This window comes from Mycetomoellerius zeteki, unplaced genomic scaffold (genome assembly GCF_001594055.1).
Source record: "Mycetomoellerius zeteki isolate Tzet28-1 unplaced genomic scaffold, Tzet1.0 scaffold128, whole genome shotgun sequence".
Taxonomy (NCBI): domain Eukaryota; kingdom Metazoa; phylum Arthropoda; class Insecta; order Hymenoptera; family Formicidae; genus Mycetomoellerius; species Mycetomoellerius zeteki.
The window spans coordinates 147,502-170,085 of NW_017256212.1; the positions used below are offsets into that span (position 1 = coordinate 147,502).

At 32.7% G+C, this 22,584-nt stretch overlaps 3 protein-coding genes across 4 annotated transcripts; 1 reads left to right on the forward strand and 2 right to left on the reverse strand.

Moving 5' to 3' along the window:
• Positions 1 to 245: 245 nt before the first annotated feature.
• LOC108731430 (zinc finger protein 175) lies at positions 246 to 2,959 on the reverse strand. Its single transcript, XM_018461763.1, has 2 exons — positions 2,843 to 2,959; positions 246 to 2,764 (listed from the first exon to the last, which is right to left on the reverse strand). Exons 1-2 carry the CDS (start codon positions 2,957 to 2,959, stop codon positions 260 to 262), a joined length of 2,622 nt encoding a protein of 873 aa, XP_018317265.1. The 3' UTR covers positions 246 to 259.
• A 6,257-nt stretch (positions 2,960 to 9,216) lies between these two features.
• On the forward strand, positions 9,217 to 11,072 carry LOC108731456 (probable methyltransferase-like protein 15 homolog). The gene is made up of 2 exons (XM_018461801.1): positions 9,217 to 9,300; positions 9,558 to 11,072. Exon 2 carries the CDS (start codon positions 9,842 to 9,844, stop codon positions 10,985 to 10,987), a length of 1,146 nt encoding a protein of 381 aa, XP_018317303.1. The 5' UTR covers positions 9,217 to 9,300; positions 9,558 to 9,841; the 3' UTR covers positions 10,988 to 11,072.
• Positions 11,073 to 11,229: 157 nt separating this feature from the next.
• Positions 11,230 to 18,763, reverse strand: pug (pug C-1-tetrahydrofolate synthase, cytoplasmic). Of its 2 annotated transcripts, XM_018461800.1 has the most exons (13): positions 18,686 to 18,763; positions 18,519 to 18,584; positions 17,442 to 17,777; positions 16,435 to 16,527; positions 16,195 to 16,336; positions 15,973 to 16,084; positions 13,856 to 14,421; positions 13,449 to 13,752; positions 13,150 to 13,367; positions 12,449 to 12,912; positions 11,897 to 12,149; positions 11,450 to 11,635; positions 11,230 to 11,368 (listed from the first exon to the last, which is right to left on the reverse strand). In XM_018461800.1, the coding sequence occupies exons 2-13, from the start codon at positions 18,566 to 18,568 to the stop codon at positions 11,279 to 11,281; spliced, it is 2,814 nt and encodes a 937-aa protein (XP_018317302.1). In that variant the 5' UTR covers positions 18,569 to 18,584; positions 18,686 to 18,763; the 3' UTR covers positions 11,230 to 11,278. The 2 variants fall into 2 exon arrangements, with proteins under 2 accessions (XP_018317302.1, XP_018317301.1); XM_018461799.1 differs by having other exon boundaries at positions 18,519 to 18,761.
• Between the last annotated feature and the right edge of the window lie 3,821 nt (positions 18,764 to 22,584).

Below are 22,584 nucleotides of genomic sequence, written 5' to 3' on the forward strand. Positions count from 1 at the left end.
ACGCCGAAACACGGGTATATTTTTTTACACCTATTTTCAGAACCTTTTTGAATTTTTCGTGGGAAGGAACCTGTGTTGTATTGTGTTATATGTGCAGCAATGTAACAACACTGATATTATCATTAAGAGTTATAGAATAAGAGCTATTTGTTTGGTGCAGCTGCATGCGATTAAGAATTATGTAAATTATGCATATAGATTAAAAATCGGTATCAATATATCAATAACATCGATACATTATTTTATATAATCTATAATATTACTTGGAATCTAATTTACTCAATTTTTCGCTGAAATGTTTGTCCAGATGAATTCTAATTTGTTGCGTATTGTTGCATTTAATTTTGCGTTCTGGATGGATTGCGTTCTCGGGTTTGTGCATCTTTTTGCGATGAATTAAGTGGCTAGCATAATTAGCGAATGATTCGTTGCAATCTCTGCACTGGTAAACGTTCATGTATTTATGGTGATGTAAGTTCCTAGCATCCCTTTGTTTGTCAGAGTACTTGCATGCCAACAGCTTCTTACTATTGTGTAATGAAACGTGATGATCAAGATCTTTTTTATCTGTGAATTTTTTACCACACTGCTGACATTTATTGTCGTTGTGCTCTTTCTGAATATGCTTTATTAGCAATCGTTTGGCTTTGCATACAATTTTGCATATATCACACTGAAATATAAGAGGTATAATTTTGCCTTCGTGCACTTTTTCCTTGTGCGACTTGAGCGACATTTGATGTTTGAATTTTTCTTGACACTCGTTACATTCGTACAATGGTTTTTGATTAATTATTAGGGGATCTTGACGGTCAAGCTTATGAATTCCAATCATGTGATTCTTTAACATACGGAAGGTCGGCAAATCATCGTTGCACACAGGACACGTAAATATTCGCGGAAGTGATATGTTCTTGTCTTTCTTCCAGTGTTTCTCTAGATGTTCATTCCAATTCTGCTTCTTAAGGAACGATTTGCCACATATATCGCAAATGTGGCGATTGGAGAAATGAGACTTCTTGTGGAATTTTAATGCATGTATAGTCCTACATCGCAGGCCGCATACTTCACATTGATAAGGCATCTCACCAGTATGTTTTCGATGATGTTCCTTCAATCGCACCTTCAGCTGAAATGACTTACCGCATATTTCGCAAATATGTGGTCTAAATCCCTTATGCACAAAGAGATAATGTTCGTACAAAGAATTTTCCCCACTGAAATCCTTACCGCACGTGCTGCAGATAAACTCGTCCATATTCTCATTATGTCGCATCTTGTGGAACTCGAGTCTTTCCTGACGCATAAAGTGTTTATTGCACTTTGCACAGTAATATTGTCGCTGCGAAATTCCTTTTATTTTACAGGAAGCGCACATTACTTCATCGTTAATAGCGTTAGGATCTACACCTTTTATCAATTTTCTGCAGACTTTGCATTTTTGTTTCAGTTTTTTAATAATCTTCAGTTTGTTATCCACATCTGTTTTAATATTTAGCACTGTTTCGTTACCAGAGAGTTTGCACGTTTTCTGATGCGCAATTAAATATGGTTTTTTCATGAATACTTTTTTACATTTCAAGCAAAGGTACCGTATTGCGGTTTTGTGCATGTGAAGGTAGTGATCCCACAACAAGTTTTCATTTTTAGTTTCTTTATCGCATTTTGTACAAACGTATTTATCTATTTTGTTTAATTTGTGTCTCTCCATGTGAAACTCATATTTTTCTTGTAAAATATAACGAGCTCCACACAAATTGCATTCTTGTTTTACATTATTTTTTGAAATGTTGATGTCATTTGTATCATTTTCGTTGACACAGTCTTCTTCCATTTTCGTTATGACCGTTATGTTGTCAATTTCTTTATCATCAGTGATGTATTCCACGTTATCATTTTCTGGCTGGAATGTCATCAAGCCAGTTATATTTGACCTATCATAATTACTATTTGAGTCATTTTGTTCTTTTACATTTAATTTTATTTGAATTATTTCTGATTTACCAAGATTATTGTCAAGATATTTCTTTTCCATCACGTCTCCTGTACTAGATTCCTCTTCATTTTTCATTTCTTCATTAAAACATTCCACATCATTGTCCGGTTGAAATGTTATTAAGTCAGTTACATTTAATTTACTGTAATCACTGTCTAATTCATTAGAATTTTGTTCCATTGTATCTAATTTTGCTTCTAATTTTTGCATCTTAGTAGGATTAAATGTTTTTGTAGAAGTACTTTGTTGAATCTTCCTCTTTATACCTGTTTTCAGTTCATATGATACATCAATTTTTTGTGAGCTATCATGTTTCCTCTTGATATCACATTTATTATCATTTGTTGTATTCTCATTGATAATATCACAGTTCAATGATAATTCATATAATTTATCTTGTGCCCTCGATTTCCGTGTACAGACATTAAACTCTTCTGTATCATCAGATATTTGACTATTTTCTTGGGATTGTTCTATTTGATTCACAAGAGCCAATGTAACTTGAAATGTATGACTACTATCTGAAGGATTGTTTATTAAGATTATTAAATCTTTATTACAATTCGGACAGGGATATATCACATCACTGTGTAACTTAGAAATCAGTACATCTTCCAATTTCTCATTTTTATTGGCTTCAAAGAAAGGGACAGTTCTTGTCTCACTTTCCTTCGAGTGTGCTAATATATTTTGAATAAAATCATAATGATTGATAACTTTATCATAACAGTCTAAACATATATATTTGAAATGATCATCTTGTGAAACCTGTAAAAAATTGAACATACAGTAATATTTTATGGTAAATTACTTAAAACTTATTTAATAGTTAATTAATTAGCATACCTTAATTGGTAAAGTCTCATTTATTATTTGTGCCAAATTAGTTACTTCATCAAAGATATGTTTCAAATGTTCAAACTCAAATTTAATACCACATAGACGGCATGTATCACATTCCATTTTAGATATTTCTATAAATTATATGAAGATTTCTTAATGTTTTCAAAAATAATTTTATATTTTTGAAAGATACAACATTCTCATATTGATATCAATAAACTTTTTTCGAGAACGTGACCTAGTAAAAAAGAGAAAAATTATATATAGATACTAAGGCACAAAAATTTTAAAAATTAATAAATATGAAAGAAAGGAGTACAAGCCAAGTTGGATGTTTTTGCTCTATATTAATAAACATACAAACTGTACAAGTAAATATAAATAGTTTTAGTGGCTATAATATCAAAAACAATAATAATAAAGGGCATTGAACACAGTCGCACAATTTCAGTGACAAATAATTTTATAATTTAATATACATATGTATAGACGTTTCGATTAGGCCATCTTCAGTAAAGATACAGTATAGATACTATACAATAACAAACGTTTTAACCTCTATTTTGTATTCTCAATGTTTAAATTTACAGTTAAATTAATATGGTACATTTTGATAAAAATGGAAATAACAGTACTGTTATTTCCATTTTTAACAATATGTACAGCATTTATTAATTTAACTGTAAATTTAAACATTGAAAATAACAGATAGAAGTCGAGACGTTTGTTATTGCATGTATAGTTTATATATTTCTTAATTAAAGCAAAAAAACACCCAGCTTGGCTCACACCCCTTTCTTTTAAATTTATTAATTTTGTAAATCTTGATAATTATAACTACACAAAAAGGAATATATTTGGACATTAAAGAGAAAGCAAAGACGCCGAGTGCAAAAAGTGCAAGCAACGCGAAGAAACATAATTTTTGATAAAACGATTTATTACCAATGTATATTAAGGTTTGTTCGTGTCGCATGCTCTAACATGTTCCAATATGCTCCTACCATAGCTCTTACTCCAACGCGCTTAATAGAGTGAGTAGGAGCTATGGTAGGAGCATGTTGGAATACGTTGGAGCTTGCGACGCAAACAAACCTTTAACTTCAATCATGGTTCAACTAATACTTCATCTTTTTCTAATTCTAAAAACTAGAAAAAAATAAAGAATTATTTGAACCGAGATTGAAATTAACATATATTGGTAGAAACGGACATAATATCAAATTGAACCAAATATATCATACCTATATTATAACTCATTAGTTTTAAAGCATACCGTTTTAAAGTATACCGTTTTAAGAATATTACAGATTCCACATAAAATATTCTTACAAATAAAATTGTATTTTGAATTACTATTTTCTCAAATGCACTATTCTTTTCTTTAAAATGCTGAAATGTTCAATGATCATATAGGTTAAGAACCTCTTTCACCAACTACTTAAATTAATCGACAATGGTCGCGTTCAGCAGATTCAATTGTTGGGCTGCGTTCGGAAATATCACCCGGGTGCTTCGTGATCATCTTATCCTTATTTAACATTGGGTGAACAACAAGGATAAAATGATACACGGAGGTACTCGGGTGATATTTCCGAACGCAGCCTGAGGAGCGGATTCGCGAGCGCTCGCTGCTATTGGATGATTTAAAAGAATACATCAATAGCAGCGAGCGATCACGGATCCGCTCCGCAACAGTTGAGTCTGTTGAAGCGGACAATGGTCGAACCGCTCAGTGAGTAAATTGTATTCCGAAACTCATTAAAAAAAGTGTTGCAATTTTATAGTTTTTATATCTATAATTTGTGGATATAGCCGGATTCAAGCTCAATATCAATTTTCGATTTAGATGATGAGACTTGCACCACATCAATTTTTCGACTTTATCACCAGTGTAACTAATGCGTTGTCTACAATATGTGAAATAAGCTTGTTATCCCGAATTTACAATAGAGTTTTAAGCCTTAAGCCATAAGAAATGGGCGACTCACAGTCGATTATTCCCCTCGGATTCAACTATAATTGGTCAGTTTCTTACGGCTTAAGTCTTAAAACACCTATTGTAGATCCGGACTTAAGAAGTAAGAGTAAGGCCCAGTTCCACAACTCACGGTTAACCGAGGTTGAACTTATTCATTGTCCCTTTCCAATTTTAGAATTGGAAAGAGATGAGAAACAAGTTGAACCTCGGTTAAAAGTTAACCGTGAGTTGTGGAACTGGGCCTAAGAAATTGATCAATCACAGTCAATTATTCTTTTCACAATCGACTGTGATTGGTTAATTTCTTACTCCTACTTCTTAAATCAAGCTTACTTCGCATATTGTAGACGATGCATTATATGATACGTAGTTCGCGTTCTATAATGCGAGGTCTACAATAGAAGTTGTAACGGTCGTAGGGTCTTCAGTTGTAGAAAATTGACCAATCACAGTCGAATATGAAAAGAATAATCAACTGTGATTGGTCAATCTTCTACATCTTAAGACTCTACGACCGTTACGACTTTTATTGTAGACCCCGCATTAAATAGATATTGGTGTCGCTAGCGTACGAGAGCTTTCCAAGCATCACGCGAAAAAGGTCAGGACGGCCGCTCTCAGGTTTTCGTATTTGTATTCGTATTAAGATGTCTTTTCATGCTGACAAGACGCTCGACGCATTTTTAGCGTCAAAACAGATTACGTGATAAGTCCGGATCTACAATAGGTGTTTTAAGCCATAAACCGTAAGAAATTGACCAATTATAATCGAATTCGAAGGGAATAATCGACTGTGATTCGCTCATTTCTTATGGCTTAAGACCCTATTGCAGATTCGGGGTAAAGGGTGCGGTCGAGTTGCCGCTACGAATGTTTTGAAGCATTTGATTAACCAATCAGAAGAAAGAATATCACTCATTGATCAATGAAAAAATGCTTCGAAGCATTCGTAATGGCAACTCGACCGCACCTAAAAATTGATGAATATCAAGTGTCGATTTCGATCATGTACCTACTTTGACGCTAAAAATGAGCTTTTGCATGAAAAAACATCTTTATCCTCTGTTGCGGGATTCTCTAAAGGCCATGCTTAGAACATATACTACTGGAAGAGGAATAGAGCGCTGAACGTGAAGCCAACATCTGTGCGAGAGAGAAAGGTAGAGAGGTCCTAATTCGCAATGCGCATGCGCAGCACCATGCAGTACCGTCGTCTTAAGCTGGTTCTACATTAGTCGCATCGCAGCGTATTAGTCGTATCAATCGTAAAATAACAAATGCGATTGGTCAATTGGTGACAGTGGCCCTCAGAGCGGTATTCATAATCGATTCTAAAGCTGGAAACACAATGGGTACATTGGGTGCATTCAGTACTACAATCGCTCACTGAGCGTTCAGTGAAAAGCACAATGAAAAACATAGGCAATAGGAACAGGAAATAACAAATTTCAATCTATCAGAAACCATGTATACTAAAATGGATGCTTTCTGATAAGTTGAAATCTCTTATTCCTATTGCCCTGTTCCTATTGCCTGTGCTTTTCAATGGCTGCGTTCAGCAGAGAAAGCAGCTTTGCAACTGTGTAAAATTCTTCAATATGATTGGTTTATACGTTTAAATCTGTAAGGAACCAAAAGCAAGAACCAGTCGTATTAAAGAATTTTACAACAGTTGCAAAGTTGCTTTCTCTGCTGAACGCAGCCATTGTGTTTTACCCCGGATCTACAATAAGGTTTTAAGTCTTAAGCCATAAGAAATGGACGAATCACAGTCGATTATTCCCCTCGGATTCGACTGTAATTGGTAAATTTCTTACGGCTTAAGGGTTAAAACGCCTATTGTAGATCCGGACTAAGGCTTAATACTTAAGACCGTCTTAAGTACAGTCCTATATATAAAGAGAAGCGATATTGATGTCCGAGTTTCTGATTGGCAGTCTGATATACATTCTGATTGGGTATCCCCTCCTAAGTGAAGCAGCCATATTGTGACCGCAGCTGTTTACACAGCAGACACACGTGGACGTCGAGTTATTTGCATTATTTAATCCGTTATATAAGCCTTAAGTAATTGGTCAATTTTTTACTGCTTAAGGTTTAAAATATCTATTGTAGATCTAAAGTAATGAAATACAGAGCTTACTCCGTTAACGGAATCAATGGAATACAATGTTAGTGGTTGGAGTATGTTTATGTTTACGACACTGGAGCGGTCGAAACATGACGGCGTAGGGAGTAATGGTAGGTATTTAGGTAACCGATCTGGTGGAGGTTCGATGTCGCTTCTTTTTATATATAGAGGTTTCTTTGTGTCGCATGCTCCAACATGTTCCAATATGCTCCTACCATAACTCTTACTCATTCTATTAAACGTGTTGGAGTGAGTAAGAGCTATAGTAGGAGCATGTTGGAGCATGTTAAAGCTTGCGACGCGAACAAACCTTAGGACTCTAGTCTTAAGATGTCACGAACCAATCAGAGGACTATGGGCGGTATTCATAGTCAGATCTTATATTCAAGACCGTCTTAAGTACAGTCTTAAGATGTCATAAACTAATCAGAGGGTCGCATTAGCGTCTTAATGCGGGGTCTACAATAGAAGTCGTAGCGGTCGTAGAGTCTTAAGTCATAGAAAATTGACCAATCATAGGCCGGTATTCATAGTCAGTTCTTATATTCAAGATCGTCTCAAGTTCAGCCTTGAGGTGTTATGAACCAATAAGAGAGCTGCATTAGCGTATTAAGACATTACTTAAGACGGTCTTGAAATAAGAACCGACTATGAATACCGGCCATAGTCGATTATTCTTTTCATATTCGATTGTGATTGGTTAATTTTCTACGACTTAAGACTCTACGACCGCTACGATTTCTATTGTAGACCCCGCATAAGACATTACTTAAGACGGTCTTGAAATAAGAACCGATTATGAATACCGGCCTATATTAGCATCTTAAAACATTACTTAAGATGACCTTGAAATAAGAACGGTCTATGAATACCGACCTCAGAATTAGTTATGGAACCTACAGCTCTTAAGCCAGAATCAGACTATGCATTGAAAATTAAGATTGAAGATTGAAAGATTGAAGTTTGACCAATCAAAGCAATAGGAGATAAAAATCCTTTGTCCTCATTTTGATCAAATTTCAATCTTTAACCTTCAATCTCAATCTTCAATGCGTAATCTGATTCTGGCCTTAGGGGCTGCGCAGAATAAAAGGAACAGAGAACAGAGAACAGCAAATAAGAATTTCAACCTATCAGAAACTGTGTATTCCACAATACATGATTTCTGATAGGTTGAAATTCTTAGGGCGCACTCAAATGGAGCGGATCTTCGGAATTGGCGGAATTGACGTAATTGGTCGTTGCTTCATCAGTCATTTTCATGACCAATCACGTCAATTCTGCCAATTTCGCATTTCCGCAGATCCGCTCCATCTGAGTGCAACCTTAAGTTGCCTTTTCTTGTTGACGCTTGACGCTCATTTTCGACGTCAATATAAATCACGTGATAGAAATTGACGAATATCATGCATTAATTTTGATCGTGACCTATTTTGACGCTGAAAATGAGCGTCAGCATGAAAAGGTACCTTTAGGGTGCAAATCCATGCAGTGGAATAGCGTAACGCGGAACAAGAACGGAACTAATCGCAAGCATTCCGCATTAATTGCAGATGGTGTGAAACGCTTGTCATTGGTTCTGTTCTCGCTCCGCGTTACGCTATTCCGCTGCATGGGTTTGCATCCTTAAGATAAATTTTCACGAGCTGCTCAAACCGGCTGTTTCAGCGACAAAAAGGATCACGTGGTCAAAATTGACGAATGATATTTGGCCGGTTTGAGCAGCTCGTGAAATTGTACCTTATTCTCTGTTCTCTGTTTTTTTTTATTCTGCGCAGCTCCTTAAGGCTATCACACGTACAAAAATTTTAGTCGGAATCGTAAGGTCGCAAGCAAATCGACCAATCACAATCAAAATTAAGATCTCGCGTTTTTAAACGCTCGATTGTGATTGGCCGATTTGCTTACAGCCTTACGATTACGACTAAAATTTTAGTCGTAATCATAAAGCGGGGAGTACAGACTCTTGCATAACGCATAACACATAAGGCATAAGAAATTCATCCAATCAAAGTTCTTTATTTCATGGAAAGGAAGGAAACGAAGAACTTTGATTAGTTCATTTTCTTATGCATTACATGTTATGCGTTATGCAAGAGTCTGTGCTCCCCGCTTAAGGTCGCAAGCAAATCAACCAATCACAATCAAAATTACGATCTCACGTTTCAAAATGCTCGACTATGATTGGCCGATTTGCTTACGGCCTTGCGATTACGACTAAAATTTTTGTATGTGTGATGGCCTTTAGCTCAGCCATGTATGTACGCTGTCTCTCATCATGGCCGGAAGTTATAAAAATTTTATGAAACTTTTGGAATCGTGGCCGTTGGATAAAAGCAAAGCTGGCAGGTAATTACAATATAACGCCAAGCAAAATATCGTACATGTAATTATTTTGAATGTAATGGTCATTATCACTAGTTACTGACAATGTCAATCAATATTTGCTTCTGATAAATGTATCATTAGTTAGGTTAGAGTAACTTATTACGTGTAGCTTTTAATGATTATTTATAAAGAAAACGTTTAATTTACTACACTATTAACTTTCGCGACATGTTAATATTTTTCTCTGTTTTCTGTCTATTTGATTCGATGATTTTTAGCGACTTGGGACAGCACATTCGTGACCAATTGAGAATTGCGTTTTCAAAGGGTGAAGCTGCTAACCAACCGAATCCTGAACAGTGTAATCGATATTATACAAGCTTAAAAAGGATATCATCGAATTATTATGGACAACTTTATAAACGCTCTTTGTTAAACACTGCAAGTGGATTGAGCAGGGAGCAGTGTAATTTGGCATTGACTCCAGAAGTACGAAAGTATTTGGAAGAGGAAAACGGAATATTTAACAGGCTTCGTTGGACACTAAAAAGTATTACAGGAAATGATAAGGCTTAAGTTTGCATACTTTGCAAATAAATTTGGTAAGAATAAACATTTTATTGATAGAACAAACACATTAGTAAAAAATAATTTACTATGTTTAATTAATGTGAGGCAATGTAGTCTTAAATACAATGTCTGCTCTAACCAAGATCTTCATGTACCTGTTATGGCACAAGAAGTATTGACATATATGGCTCCATCGCCAGGCAAAATGTATATAGATATGACATTTGGTGCTGGTGGACATGCTACCAAATTATTAGAACATTTACCAGATATAAAAATATTTGCATTAGATAGAGATCCTTTAGGATACGAATGTGCAAAGCAATTATCACAGAGATATCCAGGACAAGTAATTCCTTTGTTAGGTAAATTTTCCGAGTTACCGCAGCTACTTCAACCATACAACATTAAAGAAAATAGTATAGATGGTATTTTGTTCGATTTTGGTTGCTCATCAATGCAATTTGATACAGCAAGTAGAGGTTTCTCTTTATCAAAAGATGGACCATTAGATATGAGAATGGACGGGCTTCGTTGTCCGAAACAACTTACTGCCGCGGATGTGTTGGAAAGAGCGACAGAGGAGGATTTGGCTTGTATCATAAAAGTTTATGGACAAGATAAACATGCTAAGAAAATTGCACGTGCTATTATTGACGCTAGATACATGTTTAGAAAATTAGAAACGACAAAAGAATTGGCTCAACTAATTGAATCCACTTTAGATGGTGAAATTAGAAAAGATAGTCTTGGCAGATTTTCACACAGTGCCACGAAAACGTTTCAAGCACTTAGGATTTTTGTCAATAACGAATTAAATGAAATCAATTATGGTATACTTCTTGCACAAGTATACTTGAAACTATCTGGTCGTTTAATAACGATCTCGTTTCATTCGCTTGAAGATACTATAATTAAAAGACATATTTCTGGAAATATAACAGATAATGTAGCTAATGCCGTAGCGTTAAAATATGCGCATTATGGTAAAACATTTGATAAGGACGAATTTGAAAGATTGACAAAAATACCATGGAAAATGATGCATAAGCATGTTTTGACACCTACTGCTGAAGAAATTGAAACAAATCCGAGATCGCGATCCGCGAAATTGCGTGCTATTATAAAAGTGAAATAAATATGTACATTGTATTAAAACTTGTAATAATTCGCACTTTTTTATTAATGTTACAAATTTGTTGAAATCGTATACTTGTAATGTGTATACAGTATATTTTAACAGAATGTATTACCATACTGTACATAAATAATAAAGAATGTAAGCTTCTTATACAAAAAAATTTATTAGTGATTATATATTGATATATAAAAAATTTCTTTCTGAGGAATTATTAACATCACATATTACGAAAATGTCCGTTGAAAAATAAACATTTAATTTAGTTATAAAATAGTTATAAAATTATATTTAAAATAGGCCTTCTATTTCATCTGTTTCGATATTCCAATCCATATCGTAAATACTTGGTCTAGTCGAAAGTCCTGGCATCATCAAAATCTGAAATATATAATGAAATAATATGAAAATTACCTAGTAGATATTTCTGTTATTAATTGCATAATTGAAAATATCATTCACCTCTCCCACCATAGGAACAATAAATTCGGCGCCGTTTGAAACGAATATATCTGTAATATTGAGGGTGAAACCGGTTGGCGCACCTTTAATGGCTGGATCTCCAGTTAATGAATTCGATGTCTTTGCCATACATATCGGGAATTTATTATATCCTAAATTGTTATACTGTTCGATCTTTTTTTGTACCTATAACGAGTGGTAAAACTTTATATATTGTAATAATTATATTATAACAGTATATAAAATGTCAATTTTATTTAACATAACATATTAGAGTTCTTATAACAGATATATTTTATCAAAGGAAAATCGTGCGATTATCGATACAAACACACAAAAATGATATTAATGAAATTACTTTATATTAGAACATAATTTCAATTATTTTTAATAGTATTAGCAATGTTTTGTAGCAATAATTTATACATATGGGATAAAAATATTCACCTTTTCCGCGAGAACGACTTGACCAGCACCATAAATCTCTTTGGCGATCTTATTAATTTTTTCCTCGATGCTATCGTCAAGATCGTATAATAATTTGAAATTACTATTTTTTTCGGTAGCGGCTATTACTGCATCCGCAAGAGCTGTAGCACCAGCCCCACCTTCGGCCCAATGAGTGCATATTACTGCATCAGTTGCACCATTTTCCAAGGCTGCTTGCTTAACGAGCTCTAGCTCCGCTTGAGTATCGGTACTGAAAGATTAATATAAATACACCCATCTGTGACCGATTGTATTAATTCAAATGTTATAATTCATATTAGCTTACAAAATTTACATAAGGATGATGATGTCATATCATCATGAAATAAAATTCTTAAAACTATTGTAAAACATTCTCTCTTTAAGGCTTTTAGTTCGCGTAATAACTGTTAGTAAAATAAGGATTACAACAAAAACTTCAACGAAACAAGTAATATACATTCAGATTAGCATTCTTACGACTGCGGATTATTCAGGTTTTGCTACTTATTTATTGTAAAAAAAAATCACCTGTGAGAGTTGATGGCAACAACTACGGGCACGCCATATTTCAAACCATTGCTGATGTGTTTTTGCAGATTTGGTAAGCCTTTTCTAACAAGTTCAACATTTTCTTCGACATACTCTTTTTTTAACGGTGCCCCGGTCGTTACCGGCGGCCCACCACCGTGCATTTTTAATGCTCGGATAGTCGCCACGAGTACGACAGCATTCGGTACGTATCCGGAAGTACGACATTTGATGTCAAAGAACTTTTCCATGCCAATATCCGATCCAAATCCGGCTTCTGTTACTACAATGCCTTTCGATCCGACTAATTTTAGAGCAATAGCGTCACCGATAATGGATGAACAACCGTGGGCTATATTGGCGAATGGTCCAGTGTGTACTATTACCGGTGTACCTTCCAATGATTGCATAAGTGTCGGTTCTATAGCATCTTTTAGCAGAATCGCCATTGCTCCTGTCATACCCTGAGGATTAAGTAGATATTTAAACAAGCTGCAAATTGTTTTCGTTATACAAAATTATGAAGATGTAAAGATTATTGTGAACGCTTTATTTATATTTAATGGTTAAATTTAAATTATTAAAATACATATAATTTAACGAGATAGATAACAAAAATAATCGCTATTTCATATAAATAATAATATCGAATGAATAATTAAGATAATTTTTCATATATAATTTTAAATAATTATACTAACAAGATCTTCAGCAGTTAAAGGCTCGCCGCTTTTGCTAAATCCGATAACGATATTACCAAGCCGCTCCTTCATATCTTCGGCACTGGTTGATAATGCAAGGATTGCCATTATTTCAGATCCAACAGAAATACAAAATGAGGTTTCTCTTATCTTGCCTTTCTCGGTTGGGCTCTGACCAATAGTGATCTTCCGCAAAAATCGATCGTTAATATCCACCACTGCATAACAGAAAAGATGTTATTGCAAATACAATATCTTTTTCACGGAATATATTATTCCTAAGTTCTTAGATCGTGCACCTCTCGTCCATGTGATATTATTTTGATCGATGTCAAGTCTTGCAAATCGACGTTGTTCTTCTTCCGTTAACGAATTTGGATCAGTTTTTGTGATGCCAAGCTTTTCCAATCGTCTCAGCTGGATTTTTGAGAACTTCCTGACACCCTTAATAGTTGGTACCAGCCGATCATATAGGACTTTATCACTTTGAGTGGACTCGTGGAAGTATCGTGCATCAATTTGCGCCGCCATAAGATTATTTGCGGCAGAAACAGCATGAATATCCCCGGTTAGATGAAGATTGAATTCCTCCATAGGAATTACCTACACAACAAGGTCGATGTCAGTTGAATCAATAAACAGTATGATTATGTCTTCATAAATATTGATAATTGTCGTTATCTGAAGAAATTTCTCTATCACATACCTGTGAATATCCTCCTCCAGCAGCTCCTCCTTTAACGCCGAATGTAGGTCCTTGGCTAGGTTGTCTAAGAGTAACGACAGAATTTTTGCCTCTGTGCGCTGTTAGTGCTTGTACCAATCCGATAGAAGTTGTGCTTTTTCCTTCACCAAATGGCGTTGGCGTGATGCCCACTACCACGACATATTTTCCATTTTTTTTATTCTTTAGTCGTTGCAACACACTGAGACCGATCTTAGCTTTCTTGCTGCCGTAAGGGCTAAACTCGTTCGATAGTAGTCCAATTTCTTCAGCTAGTGCAACGATCGATTTTGGCTCTTGACTCCTGGAGATATCAATGTCGCTCGGTACGGGTTTCACAGGATTCAGTTTAAGAGTTCGCAATTTCCATTGATTGTTAAGGAGCTTTTCCGCCGACCTTTGAGCGGATATCACGGTATTTTTCATTAACATAGCGACTGTCATCGGTCCAACACCGCCTGGTACTGGTGTAATATACGAAGCTACTTTGGCAGCTTCCTGATATGCTACGTCGCCTACCAAACGTTGTCCGCTTTTCTTTGTAGGATCTGAAACGCCCTTAACGATTTAGTGATATTTATTGGACTTATGCAAATTGTTCGATTATGTTTGTTATGTCTCAAAGTTTTTTGTTAAATTATTTCAAATATAAAAAAAGAGAAAGAGAGTTTATTTTAAAATAAAATTATAATTAGCTGTAATATAATATACCTATTTGAATTAATAAGTTAATTCATGTGTATTGTCTCATTTTAGGAGATAAATGCTTTACGCGTTTGTTATCAGGGGGTGCGTTCCGTTTCTTTCATGAAGCGCATGAGTATTTAGTGCATGGCATGGAGTGTACGTTCCGTTTCTCTAATACACTCCATGCGATTTTAGTAACGGAACGGATTCGTAGTGAATTCATGCATTGATGAACATGGACGACAATTTAAAATTGATTGAATTACAAATGCATTCAATAATTACTGTTACATCTTTTTTTTGACAAAAGAAGAAGATTTATATTCTTCAAGCAGTTGTGATTCACTTGAAAGTTCACTTACGATGAAGAAACCGAAGAAACTGATATTTCAACTTTATATACGCGTAATGTTTCGGTAAAACCAGTATTATTCCGTATATATACATATATATATATTATATAATATATGTATATATGAAATGTTAAAAAAAAAACTTTGGGTATTCTGAGCACTTTACTTACTTATCTTTAACCCTTACGTGATTTTTAGAATATTCGCCCCAGCCGAACCACTATGATTTCAGTTTCGCACTAAAATATGTTGAATGCATATATATGCATTCAACATATTTTAGTTGAATAAACTGCATGAACTGCCTTAGCTCGAGCTTCATGCATTTCATGCAATCTCATGCACTGGAAAAGGCGGGGTTATGCAATTGGCGGTAGATTGAATCATGCATGCAGCGAGTGTGCATGAAAAGAAACGGAACTTCTATGCTTCTATGCGCATCATGCAAGAAACGGAACGCACCCAGGAATTAACGCGTTGTGCATGACGCACGTACTCGGATGTGACTGAACTTAAACTAAATAATCGACTGTTTCTATATTTTTTTTTTCATGATCAGAGATACATGGATATGGTAATGTCTTCTATCGTAATGAGGGAGAAGACGGAAGAAGAGAAATAGAAAAAGGGTGATAACGTCAATGTGTAATACAAACATAAACATGTTTACAGTTCGTATTTGTAAGTCTTACCCTTTAAAAAGTTGAAAATATTTACTGACTTATAATATTTTAATTTTTTTTTTTTTTTACATAATAAATTATATATGTATGTAATAATATTAATTATAAAGAATTTATAAAAAAAACTATAATAAATATTTTGCCTTGCTGTACCGTTATCGCGATATGTTTATGTTTTTTAGTTTGAAAATAGTAAACTGCAAATGTTACGATCTTTTTTTTTTAATGAAAAACGATACATCGGTGTTCTGAAAAATTATTTAAGACATTTCACACAGAATTTTCAAAGATAAATTTTAGTCATAGATTCATTGATGAATTTGAATTCAATTAATTTATCTTTCAAATATATCGCATAAATAACAAAGTTTCGTACCTGGAATGAGATTGATGCCACAATCGATGACAACGGCACCCGGCTTAATCCAATCATCCTTAACTAATTCAGGTTGTCCTATACCTACTACCAAAATATCAGCTTCACGCACCTAAAACAAATTTAAAAAAATAATACAAGCCTTTATAGTAATACAGCTATATATTTTATTTTGTTTTACAAGTACTAAGAAAAAAATGATAAACGTAAATGATTTCTTACGACATCAGAGAGATTCTTTGTTTTCGAATGGCAGACTGTTACAGTAGCATTATGCCATTTTAATAGTTCAGCAACAGGGGTACCAACAATCTTGCTCCTTCCTAAAACAACGGCTTTAGCACCGGCAATAGGCACGTCGCTCCTAAAAGTTGTTTTCTCAGTTTAACGCGTAGTTGTATAATGAAAGAAACTTCTTACATTACATAATATTAAATTAATTTGCTGAAATAGATAGCAAACCTTTTGATTAACTCGATACAGCCGTTTGGAGTGCATGGCAAAAATCCAGACATGTCACCGATCGCAACTCGGCCTTCATTAATAGTATTTAATCTGCAATATTAAACAATTATATGGGTGGATGAATAAAATTTTATATATATATATATATACTACGGTTTGTAAAGAGAATATCATTGGTTGCGTTCTGCAGAGAAAACTAATCAGTTAGCGCTTAGTAATTCTTCAATATAATTGGTTCCTACTCTTAGATCCAGTGAAGAACTAAATGCAAGACTCAATCATATTAAAGAATCACTAAGCGCTAACTGATTAGTTTTCTCTGCTGAACGCAGCCAATGATAGGAAAAAGATTTTTGTGAAAATTATTATTACAGTATATATAATATTGTTTCTCACTCTAATTATATATATAAATCTCTAAAACAGAACATATTTGTTCAAATTAGCTCCTATGCATTACTATCAAAGTGGTATGTCAAAGGGCATATATTTCTGTTTTCTTTCTTGTTTATCACCAAATGTATTACAAAACTTCTTCGATATCGCGCTTTCGTAATAACGAACATATATATGAACAAGATATTGTCAATGATGATAAATTAATAATTATCTATAATTAAAAAAAAGTCATGTTATATTAAAATTGAGATTTTTTTCAATACTATTTTTTCAGTATTAATTAAAATTAATTATTTTTGCAAAATACGAGATTAATTTTTTTTAAAATCGTAAGTTGATGAAATTCAGATTAGTAATTAAATCAGATATTGAGAGATAAAATATTAACTTTCATATTATAATAATTATAAATTTTTAATATCACACTTTTATAAACTGCAAGGTGTCTCTCAAATAATCATACATTTGTATGCGAATTTTTGAGTGTAATCTTTTTTCATTTTCAAAATAAGATGTACTTTATCAAATGGGAAAGAACATATATTTCAGAGACATTCTAAAGATAAAAAGATAAATACTATTTTAAATAATAGTTATATACTTACCCATCAACATCTTTATTTGGTGATACTAAATCGGTGATTAGATGAGAATTGATTTTATTGACGCTGTCAAGCGGCATTTGCACAATAATTCCATGAATATTTGGATCATTATTCAGTTTGGTAATTTTATTGATGAGCTCTATTTCCGTTGTGGTGTTAGGAAGCTGATAACGACGAACATTGATACCTATTTCGCGGGCTGCATTCATTTTCATTTTTATGTAGACGTTCGAATCTTCTCTCGCGCCTACCTGGACGATAGCCAGGCCCGGTGTAAAATCAGGTAATTGTTCTTTTAAGACGTTCACATCTTTGATTAGGCCTTCTCGGATTTCTCTATAAAGTTTCATTACGTGTGTTTGTTAGATACACCAAAATAAATTCCAAGTAAATTGCCTATTTTTATAAAATATTAGAAAGATATTCTCTTTTAAAAAAATTTAGATTACATATTTTCATAAAGCTTAATAATACAAAGGTTTTTATGAATTTTTATATTATTTATCTTGTGGGGAGAATTAACTCTATCTTATGATTGAATTGTCTGTAATTATTTATTACAAGGAAGAAATATAATTGCATATAATTAAAATCTTACTTTAAAGACATTTGAATTTCGCGGGCAATTTTTATATACTTGTATATATTTTAAATATGTATATTTTAAGTAGAGAGATAACAAAGAATTGTGTAAAATTTTAATATTTATATTGAGTTTATTGCTCTATTAATTTTGTTTTTATATTTTATTATGTAGAAATATGTGTTCGCATATTTAAAATGCCATAACCTCATAAAGACACATGATATTGTATACATACACATTGCTATTCGTTTTAAAACATTCTATACATATTATTCAATACATTATTTTTATGTTTTTTATTTTGATTAGTAAACTTTGTAAATATTTAATATTTTATTGTTATCAATGTTAGTTTTGCTCATGACATATCTCGTTAAATTGCTATATCATTGTTTCAAACACTGACAATGAATGATAAATCTAAACAAATGAATAATCTCTTTCTTTTGCAATATGATTATACTTGCACGAAATAAATTAACGTCACTTACTTGGCCAATTCAACTCCAGATAATATAATGCCTCGCACGTCGGTGGACATGGTTCTATTCAGAAATCTGAAAAATTTTTTAAATTTATAGTTTCATAGCCAATTTAATTGGAAATAGATTTATTAGACGTAGAAATTCAATTAAATCAGTTAGCACTAATTCTTTACAGATACAAATCGGTGAGTTTGTCTACTGATATAAACTTCTGTTTATTGACTGACTGGTGCAGATCAAATGGATTTCATCAGGCCCGACCGGTTCACAAGTAGTCGTGGACTTATACAAGGTGTCTTAAAAGTACACAAAATTCGTTTATTTGAATGAATTATTAAATTTTTTGTCAAAAAGATAATTTCCGTTTAAAATTCGATTTAACTGCAATTTCATTGTGGCACAATAAAATATTTAATTAAAAAATATAAAAAAATTTTATTTAAAATATTTAATTATACTGTTCAAATTATTATTAATTATAATAAATATTGTTAATTATATTTATTCAAAATATTTAATTAAGTTGTTAAAATGTTAAATTAAACTGTTTTTGGAGAAATTATTATATAAATTAATTGTGAATTATATTAGTTATTAATTATATATTTACCAAATTAAAATTTAAATATATTTTTAAATAATTTTTTGTTATGAAAGAGAAATGCAAATTGTTTGGAGTGGATTTATCTATACACTTTTTTCTGAAACACCTTATATGCAATTATCAGATAATATGTTACGTCATTCGTACTGTAATTCTTATATGCGCAGAACGTACGAGATACAGAACGAGTAGAATTATTGTCCTTTGTGAGAGATTGGAATTCAAGTCCTTAGCGATATTTGACACTTTATAGTGTCAATCTCAGTTCAGTGGTTCTCATATCCTTTACCTTTTATTTATTTTATATGTTGAAAGTGTTTTATAAAATATCTTCTTTAATATTTAATTATAAGATGTTCGTAAATTTAAAAACCAATGATTTTATTGTTTTTTATTATTACAGTTTTTTCATTTTATAAAATATTTTAATAGAATGTTATATATATAGTATATATATATAAATTATAGTTAGAAGTAAATCTCTCTAAAAAAGTTATTATGAATTAGAATGATGAGATATATTAGTAATATCGATTAAATGAGAGTATTAGCCTTACTTAAGAGTTCCCAATATCCGTATCATGATTTAATATAACGACTCGAAAACAACTATTTAGTTTTACTTAATTTTTGTCGATAGATGCAACTTTGGTGAAGTGCAAAGGGTAATATTAGGAAATATTAAGTGTGTTACGCGTATTACGATATTCAACACGATAAACTCTGACTCGTTGCTGACAATCAGCAACCTTATATTTAACAGAGCTAACATAATTATGCTATTTTCATAAATTTTATTTAATCTTTATACGTAAATCTGCGATACTTTTTATTTAAGTATTTAAATATTTATATAGATAAAATGAATCATTTATTATTACACGCAAATTTGTACAATTATGCTATCACCGTTTGATCAATCACGCACAGTATGTGAGATGCATATTTAAATGCATCACTCGTTACGCTACGGACGATATTTCATCGTAATCAAAATCCATTTGTTACAAACAACATTTCTATTATTATCAGTGATATTTTCTAAACTATCTCAGGAAACTGTATTATTATCAATATGTTATTTAAACTATCTCGGTATCACGAAAAAATGTTTATCAGTAAATCGAAACAAGAATAATAAAAATAAATAAATTTTTTGCAATATATCCATATTGCACAAATAGAAATAGGTAAATATATAAAATTATTTGTAACAAATTTAAAATGTTAAAAAAATAGTAAGTATCGATCATAATTAATTATTTTCCTGGATTTAAAAACGTTATTAAGACCGCAGTCATTTTGCACAAAAAATAATTTTGATGCAGCTAAAGTTTATATCTATAATCAAATGAATTCCGGTTCGGTTTAGCGATATAATACAAAGAGTTTACTTAGAATTTAGCCGGTTTACCAACGGTTAGTCCACCTCGGGCATTATCGTCTTCATCCTTTCGTGTCGGTGATTGGCGGATCTGTAATATCGTTAGGCCGCGGTTTTGATCAGTCACTGTGCAGTCTCGTCGCTGGAAAACAGAACAATCATTGAAGATTAGTAAGATTAACCAAGATCCTCTTTCCGTTTGGATTGCTTATTCACTAAAAGATCGTGAGTCTGTCCGAGAAAACATCATGATTTTATTTAAGATCACATGTTTTGACGTAAATTTTTATATTTCTTATTTATATAAATTTATATTCTTATATATATAAATTTACATTCAGGATTTGCGAGACATTTTTAATGCTAATTCTTTCTCTCTTTTTCCTTCTTATATTTATGTATACTGTTAATCGCAACATTTTTCTCTTTCTCTCTCTCTCTCTCTCTCTCTCTCTCTCTCGCCCCTCTTTACGATGATATTTGTTAGTTTTAATTGTGAGTTTCTACGTAAAAGTTGAAATTTTATTATATTTGGGAAGTTGATAAAAATTTATATATCAATAATGTTAATATTATAGTAAATTCATGTTTTTTTGAATCACATATATATACAATATATAAAACAAGATTATTTATTTCACAAGTTCTGAATTCTAACTTATATTCTTCTTCTTCTACGCGCAACATCCCAAGGCAAGATCTACCTCTATATACAATGAAAGTTGCGCGGGCTATTGTTATTGGAAGATAGCCCCCTCCCACACACTCATCCCTAGAGACGAGATAGTGGATTCGTGGTGAAAGGGTTATATTTCTGAAAAATATGAATGTCTTAATGATGTATAATATGCAACATGTCTCTGTATAATTTTGTATTATGCATTCGAAATGATAAAATTTGTTATATGTATATCTTCTGAATATCTTCTGAAATTTATTAGGTAATAAATACAATTATTTATGTAGAAATACTAATCTATTATCCTGAATATTTAATATAATTGATCTTTATTCTTTTGAATGTTACATATTTTCTGCATAGAAATTCGAGAATTTATCTTAAATTGCGTACTTGATATATTACATTTAAATTGTAATCAAATGATTAGATTATTTAAATTATTAAATGTAACTTTCAAAGTAACATGTTGCATATTTTACATTTTTATTTACAATGGTTATAATGCTGGTGACTATTGTACATATACTAAGGATCGTGAGTCAATCGCATGGAATGGCAAGCCACTCGACGGCTTAAATCTTACATTCTACTTTTCTCTATAACTCTCGCTGTTGTAACTATTGTATGTACATACATAATCTCTCTCTCTCTCTCTCTCTCTCATATATATGGGAGATACAAAACAAATTTACATGTGTGCTCTATATATAATATTTAATTATTTTTAATTTATTTATATGTTAATAGGTATCATATATATGTTATCTAATATAGGTATGATATATACTTACATTTAACTAAACTAGAATTGTTTTAGCATATTTAATGCTAAATGTAGCTGTATTTATTAAATTTAAATAAAGATTACCTTTTTACAATCTTTTTCAGTTTTTTAAAGTGCATGTGTAAAATTAATCAAAGTAAAAGAATCTTTCCGGTTTGTCGATTATTGATAATGCTTAATAAGATACTTAGTCAGTGTATCGCTATGATGAATTTAAGACCTATTCTGTAACTCTAACGATATCGTTAAATTGTCGTTGCGCAGCTTTTTTACTGTATACAAAATCTGCGCACTGACAATGTAACGATATTGCAGTCGTTAAGAATTACCGAATAGGCCCCTAACTTAAGGTATCCAGCTTATCTAAATGTTCGTTCCTCATAGCGCATCGATCTCATATAGGTATCTCCGAGACGCGTCCGAATTGTTTTAAATTCTAACATCTCCTGGATGACTTTCGGCATCTTCGTACCTTGCGGGCCTCCTGTTCATAACTGAAGCTTAATTAATTCCAAGTCACAGCGATGCTAGATCACATGGAAATTGGCGGTCTACGCGAAATTGTCAGATCGATGCCGGCAATCGACATCCATAATTGCTCGACGCTAGTTCTGCGTA